Below are 18,088 nucleotides of genomic sequence, written 5' to 3'. Positions count from 1 at the left end.
TTAACATATTGTGTTAGTTTGTTCTTTATTGTCGGTGTCAGGCTGGGGTTGTTTCTCTTGGAGTAAAGGAGGTTGAGGGGAGATTTGATCGAGATGGACAAGATTCTGACAGGTTTAGATAAGGTGAATAAAGAAAAGCTGTTCCCATTCGCTGATGGGATAAGGACGAAGGGAGAGGCAGATTTAAGGTTTTGGGTCAGAGATGCAGGGGGGGATGTGAGGAAGAATATTTTGATGCAGTGAATGGTAATGACCTGGAACTTGCTGCCTACGAGGGGGGAGGAAGTGGAGACAATAAACAATTACAAAGGAAATTGGATGGACATTTGGGGTGGTTTCAAACAGAAATGCTGACTAAATATCTCTGAACTCCCTCACACCCCGTCACTCTGTGATCACTTGTGAAATTTAAAACCAGGTAATCGCAACAAGACTCAAAGAGCATCAGCCCATTGGAGGCAAAATCGTGAGACCGGCCAATCCCATAGAGAGAAACTCTCCGACTGTCCCCATTAACCAGCTGTGAGAATGAACAAACTGCAGTCCTGAATGAAACTGAGAACAGAAACAGTAACAGCAGAATAAGAACATAAGAAATAGGAGCAGGAGTAGGCCATCTAGCCCTTCGAGCCTGCCCCGCCATTCAATAAGGTCATGGCTGATCTGTCGTGGCTCAGTTCCACATTCCCGCCCTCTCCCCATAACCCTTAATCCCCTCGCTTATCAAAAACCTATCAATCCGCGTCTTAAATATATTTAGCGAGGCAGCCTCCACCACTTCAACGGGCAGAGAATTCCAGAGATTCACCACCCTTTGAGTGAAGAAGTTCCTCCTCAACTCCGTTCTAAACCGTCCCCCCTTTATCTTGAGGCTGTGCCCCCTAGTCCTACTGTCCTTTCTCAGTGGGAAGAGTCTCTCCACCTCTATCCTATCCATCCCATTCATCATCTTATACGTCTCAATGAGATCTCCCCTCATTCTTCTAAACTCTAACGAGTACAAGCCTAGTTTATTCAGCCTCTCCTCATAGTTCAACCCCCTCAACTCCGGTATCAGCCTAGTAAACCTCCTCTGCACTCCCTCCAAGGCCAAAATATCCTTGCGTAAGTACGGTGACCAAAACTGCACACAGTACTCCAGCTGCGGCCTCACCAATGCCCTATACAGCTGCAGCAAGACCTCCCTACTTTTATATTCAATCCCCCTCGCTATGAAGGCCAGCGTCCCATTCGCCTTCCTGACCATCTGCTGCACCTGCAAGCTGGGTTTTTGCGACTCATGCACAAGGACCCCGAGGTCCCTCTGCACCGTCGCCTGCTGCAGTTTTTCGCCACGTAAGTGATAATCCTTCCTACCATTATTCCTACCAAAGTGGACCACCTCGCACTTGCCAACATTAAATTCCATTGAATCCAACCCCTCCCCCTAATCACCTGTGAACTTGTTGGTGTCTCAGCAGGGTGACTGAATTACAAATTCCTTTCCACAGTGAGAGCATCTGAACAGTGTTCTCCCGGTGTGAACTCACTGCTGTGTCTGCAGGTTTGATATGTGAGTGAATCCCTTCCCACACATGGGACATGTGAATGGTCTCTCTCCAGTGTGAACTCAGAGTCTCTGCAGGTTAGATAACTGAATGAATTGTTCCCACGTTGAGAGCACGTTTATGGCTTGCTGAAATTTTTCCAGCATTTTCTATTTTTATTTCAGATGCTAGCATCCGCAGTCTATATTTGAGCAAAGGCTGTCAGTGTCTTTCAGAGAGAGAGAGAGACCTGGGCCAACCTTTCCAGAGTCTGCTCCCTCCCTGGATTCACTTCCTTTCCCTTCAGTTATAAGACCATAAGATATAGGAGCAGAATAAGGCCACTCGGCCCATTTGAGTCTGCTCCACCATTCAATCATGGCTGATATTTTTCTCATCCCCAGTCTCCTGTTTTTTCCCTATAAACCCTGATCCCCTTATTAATCAGGAACCGACCTATCTCTGTCTTAAATACACTCAATGACCTGGCTGTGCTCTGCGGCAAAGAGTTCCACAGATTCCCCACTCTCTGGCTGAAGAATTCCTCCTCATCTCTGTTTTAAATGATTGTCCCTTTAGCCTGAGGTTGTGCCCTCCGGTTCTCATTTCTTCTATTAGTGGAAACAGACCAGGATTTTGATTTGATTTGATTTATTATTGTCACGTATTGGCATACAGTGAAAAGTATTGTTTTTGTGTGCTATACAGACAAAACATACCATTCATAGACAAGGAAAGGCGAGAGTGCAGAATGTAGTGTTACAGTCATAGCTAGGGTGTAGAGAAAGATCAACTTAATGCAAGATAAGTCCATTCAAAACGTTGACAGCAGCCGGGAAGAAGCTGTTCTTGAGTCAGTTGGTAAGAAACCTCGGACTTTAGTTTCTTTTTCCTGATGGAAGAAGGTAGGGGAAGAGAGAATGTCCGGGGTCCGTGGGATCCTTAATTGTACTGGCTGCTTTGCCAAGGCAGTGGGAAGTGTAGACAGATGGATTTGCATGATGGATTGGGCTATATTCACAATGGTTTGTAATTTATTACAGCCTAGGGCAGAGTGGAACCATACCAAGCTGTAATACAATCAGACAGAACACTTTCTATGGTGCATCTGTAAATGAGCTGACATGCCAAATTTCCTTAGTCTTCTGAGAAACTAAAAGCATTGTTGGTCTTAAATATGGTGTTGGCATGGGGGGATTTAGACACCTAAAAATCTGAAGCTCTCGACCCTTTCTACTTTGTCCCCGTTGATGTAGACAGGGGCATGTTCTCCTTTATGCTTCCTGAAGTCGATGACAATCTCCTTTATTTTGTTGACATAAGAACATAAGAAATAGGAGCAGGAGTCGGCCATCTAGCCCTTCGAGCCTGCCCCGCCATTCAATAAGATCATGGCTGATCTGTCGTGGATCAGTTCCACTTTCCCACTTTCTCCCCATAACCCTTAATTCCCTTGTCTGTCAAAAACCTATCTACCCGTGACTTAAATATATTCAGCGAGGTAGCCTCAACCACTTCAACAGGCAGAGAATTCCAGAGATTCACCACCCTTTGAGTGAAGAAGTTCCTCCTCAACTCCGTTCTAAACCGCTCCCCCCCCCCTTTATCTTGAGGCTGTGCCCTCTAGTCCTGCTGTCCTTTCTGAGAGGGAAGAACCTCTCCACCTCTGCCCTAGCCATCCCTTTCATCATCTTGTACGTCTCAATGAGATCTCCCCTCATTCTTCTAAACTCTAACGAGTACAAGCCTAATTTATTCAGCCTCTCCTCATGGCTCAACCCCCTCAACTCCGGTATCAGCCTAGTAAACCTCCTCTGCACTCCCTCCAAAGCCAAAATATCCTTGCGCAAGTGCGGCGACCAAAACTGCACACAGTACTCCAGCTGCGGCCTCACCAGTGCCCTGTACAGTTGCAGCAAGACCTCCCTACTTTTATATTCAATCTCCCTCGCTATGAAGGCCAGCATCCCATTTGCCTTCCTGACCACCTGCTGCACCTGCAGGCTGGGTTTTTGCAACTCATGCACAAGGACCCCCAGGTCCCTCTGCACCGTAGCATGCTGCAACTTTTCGCCACGTAAGTAATAGTCCTTCTTACCATTATTCCTACCAAAGTGGATAACCTCACACTTGCCAACATTGTATTCCATCTGCCAGGTCCTCGCCTACTCACTCAGCCTATCCAGATCCTTCTGCAGACTTTCCACACCCTCTGCGCAATTTGCCGTTCCCCCAATCTTTGTGTCATCAGCAAATTTCAACACCTTACACTCGGTTCCCTCCTCCAGATCATCTATATAAATGGTAAATAGCTGAGGCTATTTACATTGAAGACATGAAGACATTGAGGGAGAGATTATTGTCACCGCATTAGTTCACCAGATTCTCTATCTCGTTCCTGTACTCTGTCTCATCATTGTTTGATATCCAATCCACTACAGTGGTGTCATCAGCAAACTTCAAAATTGAATTGAAGGGGGATTTGGCCACACAGCCATAGGTGTATAAGGAGTATAGGAGGGGGCTGAGAACACAGCCTTGTGGGGCACCGGTGTTGAGGATGATCGTGGAGGAGGTGTTGTTGCCGATCCTTACTGATTGTGGTCTGAGAGTTAGGAAGTTCAGGATCCAGTCACAAGGGGAGGTGCTGAGGCCCAGGCCATGGAGTTTGGAGATGAGTTTCATGGGAATAATGTTGTTGAAGGCTGAGCTGTACTCAAAGAGGAGTCTGACATAGGTGTCCTTGTTATCTAGGTGTTCCAGGGTTGAGTGCAGGGCCAGGGAGATGGCGCCTGCTGTGGACCTGTTGCGGCGATAGGCAAACTGTAATGGATCCAGGTAGTCTGGGAGGCTGGAATTGATTTGTGCCATGACTAGCCTTTCGAAGCACTTCATAATGATGGGTGCCAGAGCCACCGGCCGATAGTCATTCAGGCCACGCTGTTTGGTTTTTCTTAGGTACCGGGATAATGGTCATCATTTTGAAGCAGATAGGGACCTCAGATTGTTGTAAAGCGAGAATAAAGATGTCTGCAAATACCCCCGCCAGCTGATCCATGCAGGATCTGAGTGCTTGTCCGGGTATGCGTTCCAGGCCAGTCGCTTTCCATCTTCGAGAAAGCTGCTCTGACATCTGCAATGCTGACCCCAGATACAGGTTCACCCAGGACTTCCAGGGTGGAGGGTATGCTCTCACTGACCTCTTGCTCAAAACAGGTGTGGAATGCATTGAGCTTATCAGGGAGGGGTGCATTGGAGCCGGTGATTTTACATGTCTTCATCTTGTAGCCTGTTATGTCTTGCAGACCTTGCTATAGTCAGCAGGGGTCGATGTGGCTCACCTGGAACTCTAGCTTGGTCTGATACTGTTTTTGGGCATCTTTGATGGATCTCCTTAGATCGTATCTGGCTTTCTTGTACAGTAAGTAGTCTCACAACATCAAGATTAAAGTCCGACAGGTTTATTTGGTAGCACGAGCTTTTGGAGCGCTGCGCCTTCATCAGGTGAGTGCAGGATTTATTTCACAAACAGAGCACAAACACAATTACAGGATAATGTGAGGAATGTGAATGTTAACAGCTAATCAAGTCTTCACAGGTACAGACAATGTGAGTGGAGAGAGGGTTAATCACAGGTTAAAGAGATGTGTATTGTCTCCAGACAGAACAGTAAGTGAGATGTTGCAAGCCCAGGCAAGGGTTACAGATAGTGCAACATGAACCCAAGATCCCGGTTGAGACTGTCCTCATGTGTGCGGAACTTGGCTATCAGTCTCTGCTCAGCGACTCTGCACTGTCGTGTGTTGTGAAGCCGCCTTGGAGAACATTTACCCAAAGATCAGAGGCTGAATGCCCGTGACCACTGAATGCTCGTGTTCACCAACAAGAAGGGGACAGTCTTGCCTGGTGATTGTCAAGCGGTGTTCATTCATCCGTTGTTGTAGCGTCTGCATGGTCTCCCCAGTGTACCATGCCTCAGGACATCCTTTCCTGCAGCGTATCAGGTAGACAACGTTGGCCGAGTTGTAAGAGTGTTTACCACGTACCTGGTGGATGGTGTTCTCACGTGAGATGATGGCACCTGTGTTGATGATCCAGCATGTCTTGCAGAGGTTGCTGTGGCAGGGTTGTGTGGTGTTGTGGTCACTGTTCTCCTGAAGGCTGGGTAGTTTGCTGCGGACAATGGTCTGTTTGAGGTTGTGCGGTTGTCTGAAGGCAAGAAGTGGGGGTGTGGGGATGGCCCTGGTGGGATGTTCGTCTTCATCAATGATATGTTGAAGACTCCAGAGAAAATATTGTAGCTTCTCCGCTCCGGGGAAGTACTGGACGATGAAGGGTACTCTGTCCACCGTGTCCCGTGTTTGTCTTCTGAGGAGGTCAGTGTGGTTTTTCACTGTGGCGCGTGGGAACTGTCGATCGATGAGTCGAGCACCATATCCTGTTCTTATGAGGGCATCTTTCAGCGTCTGGAGGTGTCTGTCACGATCCTCCTCATCTGAGAAAATCCTGTGTATACGGAGGGTTTGTCCATAGGGAATGGCTTCTTTAACATGTTTAGGGTGGAAGCTGGAGAAGTGGAGCATTGTGAGATTGTCTGTGGGCTTGCGGTACAGTGAGGTGCTGAGATGACCGTCCTTAATGGAGATGTGTGTGTCCAAGAATGCAACCGATTCTGGGGAGTCGTCCATGGTGAGTCTGATGGTGGGGTGGAACTTGTTGATGTCATCATATAGTTGTTTCAGTGATTGTTCACCATGAGGCCAAAGGAAGAAAATGTCATCGATGTATCTAGTGTATAGCATCGGTTGAAAGTCCTGTGAAGTGAAGAAGTCTTGTTCGAGACTGTGCATGAAGATGTTGGCATATTGAGGTGTGAATTTGGTCCCCATGGCTGTTCCGTGTGTCTGGATGAAGAACTGGTAGTTGAAGGTGAAGACATTGTGGTCTAGAATGAAATGAATTGAGTCTGGAGATTGTTGTTGGCATTGAGCACTGAGGCAGTTGCAGCAATGCCATCGTCGTGGGGGATGCTGGTGTAGAGCGCTGAGACATCCATTGTGACAAGGGGTGTCCCTGGTTCAATTGCTCCAGATGTGTTTGCCTTGTGTATCTTTGGGAGGCAGTAGAGATCTCCAATGCGCAGAGTACATGGGATGAGAGCATGGAGGGTGCTCTGAAAGTCGGGATCAAAGGTCTTGATCAGTCTGTTGAGTTGATGGGTACATTCTTTGGTTGTATCTGCGGTAACTGTCTGTAGTGTTCCTCGTTGTTCAGTTGTCGGTACACTTCTTTACAGTAATCCGTTCTGTTCAGTATAACGATGGCCCCTCCTTTGTCTGCTGGTTTGATGACAATGTTGTGGTTGGTCTTGAGAGTGTGGATGGCATTGCGTTGTGCTTGCGTGATGTTCGGGGCTGTCTTGTGAATGCGGTTGATGAATCTGGTGTTAACGCACCTCCTGATGCTTTGGGCATACAAGTCCAGTCGAGGGCAGCGGCCTTCCGGAGGAGTCCAATTGGACTCTTTCCTCTTCGGTTGCTGCTCTGCGGATCTCTCTGTCGGCTGTTCCGGTTCATTGGCTGTCTCATTGTGTTCGCTGTTGGCCTCTTGGGGTTTGTGGAAAAACTCCCACAGCCTCATTCACCTGATGAATTCCTCTGTGTCCGCTGCGAGACTGATGGGGTCCATTTTGGTGTCGGGGCAGAAATTGAGCCCTCGGCTGAGAACTTCGATTTCATCTGGTTGAAGTGTGTAGTCCGACAAGTTGACAATGGACTTCCCTGCGGTGGTTCTGTTTTCTGCTGTGGTGCCGGGGGAGGCTTGGTTGCTGCTGGTGGTGATGCCGAGTTTCTCAAGTTTCCTGTTCTCGGTGTACGTGGAGATGGTGTAGTTCTGTTGTCTTGGCTGCTTGGCAGAGTTTCACAGCTGGTCTGTGTCCTGAGCACAAGCTGAGATTATGAATTCTATCTTGGTTTCCAGGATGTGGTGTTTACTGTCGAGCTGGTGTATGAGGTAGTTGAGGAGTGTGAGAGGTGACGGCAACATCAGTGTAGTCTGTGTTGTAGGTTGACCTGAGTGCGTTTGTGGTCTGTAGTCCTTTCGGTATCTTGTCTGTTTTCTTGCATCTTTGTAGAAACGTGATGTCTGTGTCCATATGCGCGATCTTCTTGGAGATCCCCTCCACTTGGAGCCAGCAGTTTGCCGTGTTGGTGGTAGCTATAATGTGGAGTTGCGGCGTTGGATTTGGGTGGGCGCAGTAAGAAGTCTCACTACACCAGGTTAAAGTCCAACAGGTTTATTTGGTATCACGAGCTTTCGGAGCACTGCTCCTTCATCAGGTGAGTGCAGGATTTGTTTCACAAACAGGGCATTTACAGACACAAACTCAATTACAAGATAATGGTTGGAATGGGGGTCTTAACAGGTAATCAAGTCTTTACAGGTGCAGACAATGTGAATGGAGAGAGGGTTAAGGTTCTTGTATAGTTCGGAGTCATCTGACTTCAATGCCTCAGACCTGGACTTCAGCAAACAGTTCAACAAACAATCCTGTTCATCCATAGTGGGCACACAGTCTACACACTTACTAATGAAGTCTGTTACTGTAGTGGTGTACTCATTCAGGATGGACAGAGAGTTTTCAAATACTGACCAATCCACTGATTCCAAGCAGTCCAGTAGGAGATCATCCCATTCCTCAGACCAACATTGCACAACTTTTTTTGATGGATTCTCCCACTTCAGATTTTGCTTGTAAACCGAGAGCAGGAGCAGAGCCGTGTGATCTGATTTGCCCAGGCTTGGGCGGGATGATAGAGTGGTAGGCATGTTTGAGATTTGTGTAGCAGTGGTCTAGGATATTTGGGCTGGTGGTGGAGCAGAAGTTGGTGATAACTTAGTAGTACATTCTTGAGCTTGGCCTGATTAAAGTCCCCAGGCCACGATGAACAAGATCTAGGGATGTTTCGTTTCAAGGCTATTCTCGCAGCTTTGAAGCCTCACAACATCCTGAGGCCTTGTTCATCCAGAGTCCTCAACTGTTCCTCATACGACAGGCTCTTCATTCCAGGGATCATTCTTGCGAACCTCCTCTGGACCCTTTCCAAGGCCAGCACATCCTTCCTTAGATACGGAGCCCAAAAGTGCTCACAAAACGCCAAATAGGGTCTGACCAGCAGCTTATACAGCCTGAGAAGTACATCTCTGCTCTTGTATTCTAGCCCTCTCGCATGAATGCAAACATTGCATTTGCCTTCCTAACTGCCAACTAAACTTGCATGTTAACCTGAAGGGATTCTTGAACAATGACTCCCAGTCCCTTTGTGTTTCTGATTTCCAAAGTGTTTCCCCATTTAGAAAACAGCCTTCGCCTCCAATCCTTCTTCCAAAGTGCATAACCTCACACTTTTCCACAATGTTTTCCATCTGTCACTTCTTTGCCCGTTCTCCTAGCCTGTCCAAGCCCTCCTTCAGCCTCCCTTACTGTCTCTCTACATACCTTTGTATCATCCACAAACTTAGTAGCAGTGCCTAAAGTACCTTCTTCTCAATCGTTAATGTATATTTTGAAAAGTTGTGGTCCCAGCACTGACCCCTGAGGCACACCACTAGTCTCCAGCTGCCATCCTGAAAAAGACCCCTTTATCCCCACTCTCTGCCTTCTGCCAGTCAGCCAATCCTCTCTCCATGCCAGGATCTTACCATTAACACCATGGGCTCTTAACTTATTTAACAGTCTCCGATGCGGCACCTTGTCAAAGGTCTTCTGGAAATCTAAATAAATCACATCCACTGGTTCTCCTTTATCTAACTTCCTTGTTTCCTCCTCAAAGAACTCTAAAAGATTTGTCAGTCATGACCTCCCCTTGACAAAGCCGTGTTGACTCAGTCCTATTTTATCATCCACTTCCAAGTACTCCGCTTTCTCATCTTTAATAATGGACTCTAAAATCTTGCCAATGACCAAAGTCAGGCTAACCAGGCAATAATTTCCCTGCTGCCTCCCTCCCTCCCTTCCTAAATAGCAGTGTTACATTCGCTACTTTCCAGTCCCCTGGGACACTCCCTGCCTCCAGTGATTTCTGAAAGATCACCACTAATGCCGCCACAATTTTCTCAGCTATTTCTTTTAGAATCCAAGGGTGTAATCCATCCGGTCCAGGTGATTTATCCACCTTTAGACCTTTCCAATTCCCCAGAATCTTCTCCTTAGTGATGGCCATTGCACCCACCTGTGCCCCCTGACTCTCCTGGAGCTCTGGTATCCCTCTGGTGTCTTCCACCGTGAAGACTGATGCAAAGTAACTATTCAGTTTCTCTGCCATTGCTTTGTTTCCTATTATTACTTCTCCAGCCTAATTTTCCAGTGGTCCAATGGCTATTTTTGCCTTCCTCTTACCTTTTATATACTGAAAAAAAACTCATAGAGTCATACAGGTTTACAGCATGGAAACAGGCCCTTCGGCCCAACTTGTCCATGCCACCCTCTTTTTTAACGACTAAGCTAGTCCCAATAGCCCGCATTTTGCCAATATCCCTCAATAACCATCTTACTCATGTAACTGTCCAAATGCTTTTTTAAAGACAAAATTGGACCCACCTCCGGCAGCTCTCTTCAGACCCTGTGTGTGAAAGAATTGCCCCCTTGACCCTTTTGTATCTCTCATCTTAAACCTATGCCCCCTAGTTTTTGACTCCCCTATCTTTGAGAAAAGATATTGACTATCTAGTTGATTATGCCTCTCATTATTTTATAGACTGCTATAAGATCACCCCTAAATCTCCTACACTCCAGGGAAAAAAGTCTCAGTCTATCCAGCCTCTCCTTGTAGCTTAAATCATCAAATTCTGGTAGCATCCAAGTAAATCTTTTCTGCACTCTTTCTAGTTTAATAATATCCTTTCTATAATAGGGTGGCTAGAACTGTACACAGTATTCCAAGTGTGGCCTTACCAATGTTTTGTCCAACTTCAACAAGACGTCCCAACTCCTGTATTCAATGTTCTGATCAATGAAACCAAGCATGCCGAATGCCTTCTTCACCACCCAGTCCACCTGTGACTCCATTTTCAATGAGCTATGAACATGTACTCCTAGATCTTTTTGTTTTATAACTCTCCCCAATGCTCTATCATTAACTCAGTAAGTCCTGCCCTGGTTCGAGCTACCAAAATGCATCACCTCACATTTATCTAAATTAAAGTCCATCTGGCATTCATCAAACCACTGGCTCAATTGATCAAGATGCTGTTGCAATACAAGATAACCTTCTTCACTGTCCATTGTGTGACCAATCTTGGTCATCTGCAAACTTACCACCACGCCTCCTGAATTCTCATCCAAATCATTAATAATAAATGACAAATAACAGTGGACCCAACACTGATCTCTGAGGCACTCTGCTGGTCACAGGATTCCAGTTTGAAAAACAACCTACTGCAACCACCTTGTTTTCTGTCATCAAGCCAATTTTGTACCCATTTGGCGACCTCACCCTGGAGATTTAATCTTATGTAACAACCTACCATGCATTACCTTGTCAAAGGTCTTGCTAAGTCCATGTAGATAACATCAGCTGCACTGCCCTCACCTACCTTGTCGGTTACCCCTTCAAAAAAATCAAATTTGTGAGACATGATTTTCCACTCACAAATCCACGCTGACTGTCCCTAATCAGTCCTTCTCTCTCTCAAGGCCTGTAGATCCTGTATCTCAGAATACCATCTAACAAAGTACCAACTACAGACTATTTCTATCTTCTTTTATATTACTAGCTAGCTCACACTCATATTTCATCTTCTCCCCCCCTTATTGCTTTTTTGCTGCAGGTCCCCAGTTTCCCCCAGAATGAGAATAGAAATGGAAAGGGGGAAACACTGATTCCCTCCCAGATGTTGCCCAGAGGAGGAGGTTTTACTCTGAAGCTCATTAGGCAACTTCCGCATTGTGACGGCACAATGGAGCCCTGTCTGGATCAGCCAATAGGAATCACTCTGTTCCGCGGTGACGTCTCCGGGTTCCAGTGCGCAGGCCCAGCGCGCAAACACGGGAGCCCCGCCCCCATCAGTTCCCTCCCCCCCACCCCCCCCCCCGAGCCCGGGTTTCCAGGGCAACCGGCTGACGGGCTCCGGCCAGAGCGAGAAGCCGCTCGGTGACCTCCCCCCGGCCCGGGACTGCGCATGTCCAAGGGAGAGGGGCAGCTGCGCATGTGCTTAGCGCCCACCCCTGACCTAAGGTTTTGACCAATGGGAAGAGCTGGAGGACCGGAAGGACTCTGGTCCTCCAGCCAATCAGAGTGCGGGCTTTGTGTGAATGAGGATTGAGCTTCAGACAGACTCAAACTCCCTCCTGTCTCCAACATCTGTGAGTAAAACACTTTCTTTCCCCCCCTTCCCATTTCTATTCTCATTCTGGGGGAAACTGGGGACCTGCAGCAACTGAAGGGAAAGGAAGTGAATCCAGGGAGGGAGCAGACTCTGGAAAGGTTGGCCCAGGTCTCTCTCTCTCTCTCTGAAAGACATTGACAGCCTTTGCTCCCTCAGCCTGACACATTTATTGGTCTGGATAAAAGGATGGGCTCTTTCCGAATGTTCACAATTAAAGGGCTGGTTTCCCCAGGGGGTGGCTGACAATAGGACAGGGATATGTCTGGTTATATGGTGCAGATTAGATATGTTGTTTATGGTTCTATAATAAAGTATATTTATTATTATTTCTCATCTCACAATAAAGTAATGTGGCTATACAGAGTCATTGCAACACAGAAGAAATCCATTTGGTAAATTGAGTCCATCCTAATCCATAGACTTGTAATATGGTACTTGTTATATATTTCCAGAAATCTCTTCCCTCAGAGGGTTATTAGTCTTTGGATTTCTCTTCCAAAGGGATCAGTGCTGGGATATTCCAGGATGAGTTAGACTGATCTGTGATTGATAAAGGAGTCAAGTGTTATGGGGAACAAAGGGGAGAATGGAGAGAAAGCTAAGATGAGGAGGGATTTCCTCACCCAAGGATGTGGTGAAGCTTTGCAATTCCCAGCTCCTGAGGACTATGGAGCCTCAGTCATCAAATATTTTCAGGAGCGAGATTGATTGGTTTCTAGATATCAAAGATATCAAGAGATATGGGTTTATTGGAGGGGGAAAGATGCTGAGGTAGATGAGCCAATGATTTCATTGCCTGGTTGAAAAGGCTTGATGGGTCAAATAGCTGACTGCAGCTCCTATTTGTTATGGTCTGTGCGTCCAAGACAGGAAGCAGTGAGCATGGATCTGTCAATCAGCAACTTCAGTAGAATTGGGAGGGTGAATATTAAATACAGCAGAGTGGATGGAGGGAGAGTGTGTGGGATGGAGATTTTACAGCTTGTGGGGCATGAGAGAGAAACAAATGCTCCATAGAAACTAGAATTGTCTGTTCTGTATTTCTATCCTGTACTGATACTTTTGTAAACTTGTTTTACAGGATATTGAAAGAGGAATCAGGGGCTGAAATCTAAAACATCACATCTGGATCTGACTGAGTGATATTCCTTGTGACCTGAGCATCATCGGCCTTTGAATTTAAAGGAGAAATGATTGTCTGGTCTGTTGATTTGAAAAAATTTCAAACATCAGTGTGGCTGGAAAAGCACCAACACACTGCCACACTCGAATGAGAGTGTTCAAGTCCACTGTCGAAAGAGTTTTAAGCAGTTACACAACCTGGATAAATATTACTCCATGCACAACAGGTAGAGACTGATAGGTAGAGAGTGTGGATGTGACGTCAACTGATTGTCCACCCAAGAGAGGTAATGACAGCTGCACCATGGAGAAACCATGGAAATGTGTTGACTGTGGGAAGGGGTACAATGCCCCTTCTGTACTGGAAGCTCATCGGCGCAGCCACACTGGGGAGAGGCCATTCATTTGCTCTCAGTGTGGGGAGGGATTCACTTGGTTATCCAACCTGCAGAGACACCAGCGAGTTCACACTGGGGAGAGGCCATTCATCTGCTCTCAGTGTGGGGATGGATTCACGCGATTATGCAATCTGCAGACACACCAGCGGTTTCATGTTGGGGAGAGGCCGTTCACCTGCTCTCAGTGTGGGAAGGGATTCACTCAGTCATCTGACCTCCAGAGACACCAGCGAGTTCACACTGGGGAGAGGCCATTTACTTGCTCTCAATGTGGGAAGGGATTCAGTCAATTATCTATCCTACAGAGACACCAGAGAGGTCACACTGGGGAGAGACCATTCATCTGCTCTCAGTGTGGGAAGGGATTCCGTCATTCATCCAGCATGCGGACACACCAGCGAGTTCACACTGGGGAGAGGCCATTCACCTGCTCTCGATGTGGGGAGGGATTCAGACTTTCATCTCAACTGCTGAGACATCAACAAGTTCACGAGTGATGATGGGAATTGGATTGTTCCTGCTCTCAGTTACATCCAGGACTGCAGTTTGTTCATTCTCACAGTTGGTTAATGGGGAGGGTCGGAGGGTTTCTTTCTGCTGGACTGGCCGGTTTCACAATTTTGCCTCCAATGGGCTGATGCTCTTTGAGTCTTGTTGCAAATACCTAGTTTCAAATTTCACAAGTGATCACAGAGTGACAGGGTGTGAGGGAGTTCAGAGATATTTAGTCAGCATTTCTGTTTGAAACCCCCCCAAATGTCCATCCAATTTCCCTTGTAATTGTTTATTGTCTCCACTTCCTCCCCCCTCGTAGGCAGCGAGTTCCAGGTCATTACCATTCACTGCATCAAAATATTCTTCCTCACATCCCCCCCTGCATCTCTGACCCAAAACCTTAAATCTGCCTCTCCTTCGTCCTTATCCCATCAGCGAATGGGAACAGCTTTTCTTTATTCACCTTATCTAAACCTGTCAGAATCTTGTCCATCTCGTTCAAATCTCCCCTCAACCTCCTTTACTCCAAGAGAAACAACCCCAGCCTGACACTGACAATAAAGAACAAACGAACACAATATGTTAATAGCTGAAATCAAATGGGAATGTGGAGTTTCTGTTTTAACGATTTGGTCTGTAAGAGTGAATTAATGGATTTGCCAAGTTGGGGGGGATAGATTTACCCCCTTCAGTAGAGTAAAATCACAGGCTGGTCAAACACTGATACCTCCAGGTCCTGACATCAGCAGGACTTACCAACAAGGTTATTTACTTTCTAGAAGAACAGATCATTTTCTAACAAGCTTTTGAGTGAAGGTTTAATGACAATTGATTGGAATTTTAAACCAATGTTCTGTGTATTGAATAATTGTGTAAACTGTCTGTATCTATGACTTGAAGCTGAGAGTTGTATTTAGAATGCTGTCTGTGTGATTACTGTGTTAGAGAGCTGTATCACAGGAGGGTGCTCCTCCAGAGGTTCCTCTGGGGTAGGTCCCCCCATGCTTGAATTAGGAATAAACTACTGTAACCTGTCCCTGGAAGAAATACACAACAGACAATAAAGGAATTGGAATAACTCACCTTGGGTGTGGTTGAATGGAATATCTGATACCCACCTACAGTCTAGTGAAAGTCTGGAATGTGTAGCTGGAAATCCTCCCTAACAGCGCTGTGGGTGTACCTACACCTCAGGCACTGTGGCAGTTCAGGAAGGCAGTGTTAGGGTTGACCGTGGCCGAGGCAGCTACACACAGCCACATATTCTGTTATAATTGATAGAGTGTAGATTGAATGAGAGGCGTTATGGGACTGGACTGTATTGACCACATTCCTGTGGCTGCTCAGTTTCTGCAATCAGGGACCATTAAAGCTGCTCAGCAGGGAACTGACAGAGGACCCGGTGAGAATATTTACTCAGAATGAGTTGGAATTAAACTTATTCCAGGACTGGCTGGTGTTCAGCAGCTGAGATACCCGAATCTGTAAAAAGAGAGTCTGACCAATCAACAAACAGTGGTAGGTAGTTAGTGAAGAAATTAAGCGTTCTCAGGCATTGTTCACATTATTTTATCATAAATTTGTGATTTGAACTATGAGGGACTTGTGACCTGATAATCAGTGAAATGATGGGATATTCCGAGTAGCACTGAACTGAAAAGCGGATCTCGGAGAGTAGATTCTAATGGTTATAATCCTACCCGGGCATGGCCAGTGAAAAATCAGAGCTGGAGTGGGGACTGGGCAGCTGTCTTACCTGCCATTTGGAAACTAAGAACAAGAAACTTCTGGATAAAATTGATTAGAGAACAGAGCCAACATTTTGAGTCTTGATGACATTTCATAAGAGCCTCTGACTCAACATTGGCTCTGTTCTCTCCCCACAGACGCTGTCAGACCTGCTGAGATTTTCCAGCATTTTTTATTTTTGTTTCAGATTCCAGCATCCGCAGTATTGAACTTTTGTGATAAAATGATCAGGTCTGATTGGAATCCCCACGACCCTCCCTCAAAACAGAGAGTGGTGGCATAGGGAGGAAAAGGATAAGGATGATCGAGTCTGGGATCTGAATCTCCGAGCCTGTGTAGAATTAACAAAACAAGTGAACCAGTTTATAAAGAACAGAAGGTACCCATCCCGAAGAAAAACTGATCAAATTAAAATAATTAGATTGAGGAATGTAACAAAAGAATTAATGGATGAAGTTTAAAATCAAGTTTGTTTTGTTGGGAGAGAAGTTTTTAAAAATTATGTAAAGTGACAGAATTTTGTGACAATTTTTTTCTGCTCACTCCCCACCCCTTTAGGTTCTGTAGAAAAGTTAACCCTTTCAGCAGACAGTTGATTTGTTTTTAAATTGCTCAGAAACTCATGTGTCTATTTCCGTTTATAATTGAGGATTTATGGGAACCAGTTAAATGTGGAAATTTTAATCATAGCCTGGAGGATTTAGAATAACTGAGTTTAATTGTATTGTTACCTCAACCTCGGATAAAGAACAATTTTGCAGGTGGTGATGTGTTTGGGATTTTAAATCGAGGAAGACTAGATGTTGCCTATAAAATCAGGCCTCGGAAGTTGGCTTAAAAAAGGTTAAGCTATAATGAAGGAGAATGAAGGATCTTGTACCTTATTTCAATCAAGGGGTTGTGAGCTTGTAGTGCTCTGTCTCTAAGAAGCTACAGCTGAGAGAGAGAATGCAGAGGATTCATTGTCTGAAATTTATGAGCTGTGAGAACCTGTGTGTTCTGTTTGTTTTCTGTGGATGTTTGTAGATGTGTTTTATCATTGTTTTGGACTACATTTGTTCAGATTTATCTTTCTGGGGAATTAACCTTGTTTTGAGTCTTTAATTAAAGGCATTTCTGGAAGTTTGAAAACAGAACCACAAGAACACTAAAGAACATTGTAGTTATTGTTGTAAGGCACATGTGAAGTTTCTCTGCTTGTGTTTGGATGATGATATTTGAATGCTTCACGCTTTGAGATTTTCTGTCTGTGATTTAAATCAAACAGATTTTTAAAAAGGAAATCTAATTACTAAAGTTTTTTTTTAAGTTATGAACCTGGACCATATTTATTGGCCAGAGACATAATTCCAGGATATTTTACTAAACATGTGGGAATTTCCACCCGGATACAATCCACACATGTGAGAATGAGAGTTTTAATTTGTAATGATTATTTAAAATTTGGGATGTGTGAAATGATTCTGACCAATCCTGTGTTGTATTGATCTTGGGTTAAACTTTCTCTCAGGCTGAAAGATTTATTCCTGATGCAATTAACACAATGAAAAGGAAAATTTTGAAATTAGACACTGAAGAAAAGAGTTTAAAAGGAGAGATTATGAAATAGAAATGATTCCCAGACCACGTGGTCATTAGATTAAAACAAAAGGTGCTGACGTCCATTTGAGAACTTTTAATCCATCCTTTTTCAAACTAAAAGGACTTTGGTTTGATTTATTATTGTCACATGTATTAACATACAGTGAAAAGTATTGTTTCTTGCGCGCCATACAGACAAAGCATACCGTTCATAGAGAAGGACATGAGAGAGTGCAGAATGTAGTTTTACAGTCACAGCCAGGGTGTAGAGAAAGATCAACTTAATGTGAGGTAAGTCTATTCAAAAGTCTGACAGCAGCAGGGAAGAATCTGTTCTTGAATCAGTTGGTATGTGACCTCAGACTTTTGTATCTTTTTTCCCAATGGAAGAAGTTGGCAGAGAGAAATACCCGGGGTGCGTGGGATTGTTAATTTTGCCGGCTGCTTTGCCGAGGCAGCGGGAAGAGTAGACAGGGTCAGTGGATGGGAGACTGGTTTGTGTGATGGATTGGGATACATTCATTGTTTAGTTTATTGCAGTCTTGAGCAGAGCAGGAGCCCATTAGCAAGCTGTGATACAACCAGAAAGAATGCTTTCTATGATGCAGCTATTAAAGATGGTGAGAATCGTAGCTGACATGCCAAATTTTCTCAGTCTTCTGAGAAAGTGGAGGCGTTGGTGGGCTTTCTGAATAGTGTCGACATGGGGGGGACCAGGACAGATTGTTGGTGATCTAGATACCTAAACACTTGAAGCTCTTGACCCTTTCTGATTTGTCCCCGTTGATGTAGACAGGGGCGTGTTCTTCTTTATGCTTCCCAAAGTTGATG

General features: G+C 45.4%; 2 protein-coding genes across 2 annotated transcripts in view; one reads left to right on the top strand and one right to left on the bottom strand.

The window, feature by feature from the left end:
* Positions 1 to 18,088, bottom strand: part of LOC145357589 (uncharacterized) — a 254,877-nt gene that overhangs the window by 74,270 nt on the left and 162,519 nt on the right. The gene's annotated exons all lie outside the window — the stretch shown is intronic.
* Positions 1 to 18,088, top strand: part of LOC145357588 (uncharacterized) — a 40,027-nt gene that overhangs the window by 8,613 nt on the left and 13,326 nt on the right. Inside the window, exons 3-4 of the mRNA XM_080211065.1 lie at positions 5,445 to 5,471; positions 13,488 to 13,850. Of these exons, the coding sequence (XP_080067191.1) occupies positions 5,445 to 5,471; positions 13,488 to 13,850 (390 nt within the window). The remainder of the gene's footprint in view (positions 1 to 5,444; positions 5,472 to 13,487; positions 13,851 to 18,088) is intronic.

This window comes from Carcharhinus amblyrhynchos, chromosome 23, assembly GCF_965287045.1.
Source record: "Carcharhinus amblyrhynchos chromosome 23, sCarAmb.v2.hapA, whole genome shotgun sequence".
Lineage (NCBI taxonomy): Eukaryota > Metazoa > Chordata > Chondrichthyes > Carcharhiniformes > Carcharhinidae > Carcharhinus > Carcharhinus amblyrhynchos.
Note: the sequence above shows the minus strand (reverse complement) of the source record. Positions and strands in the feature narration are given on the sequence as shown.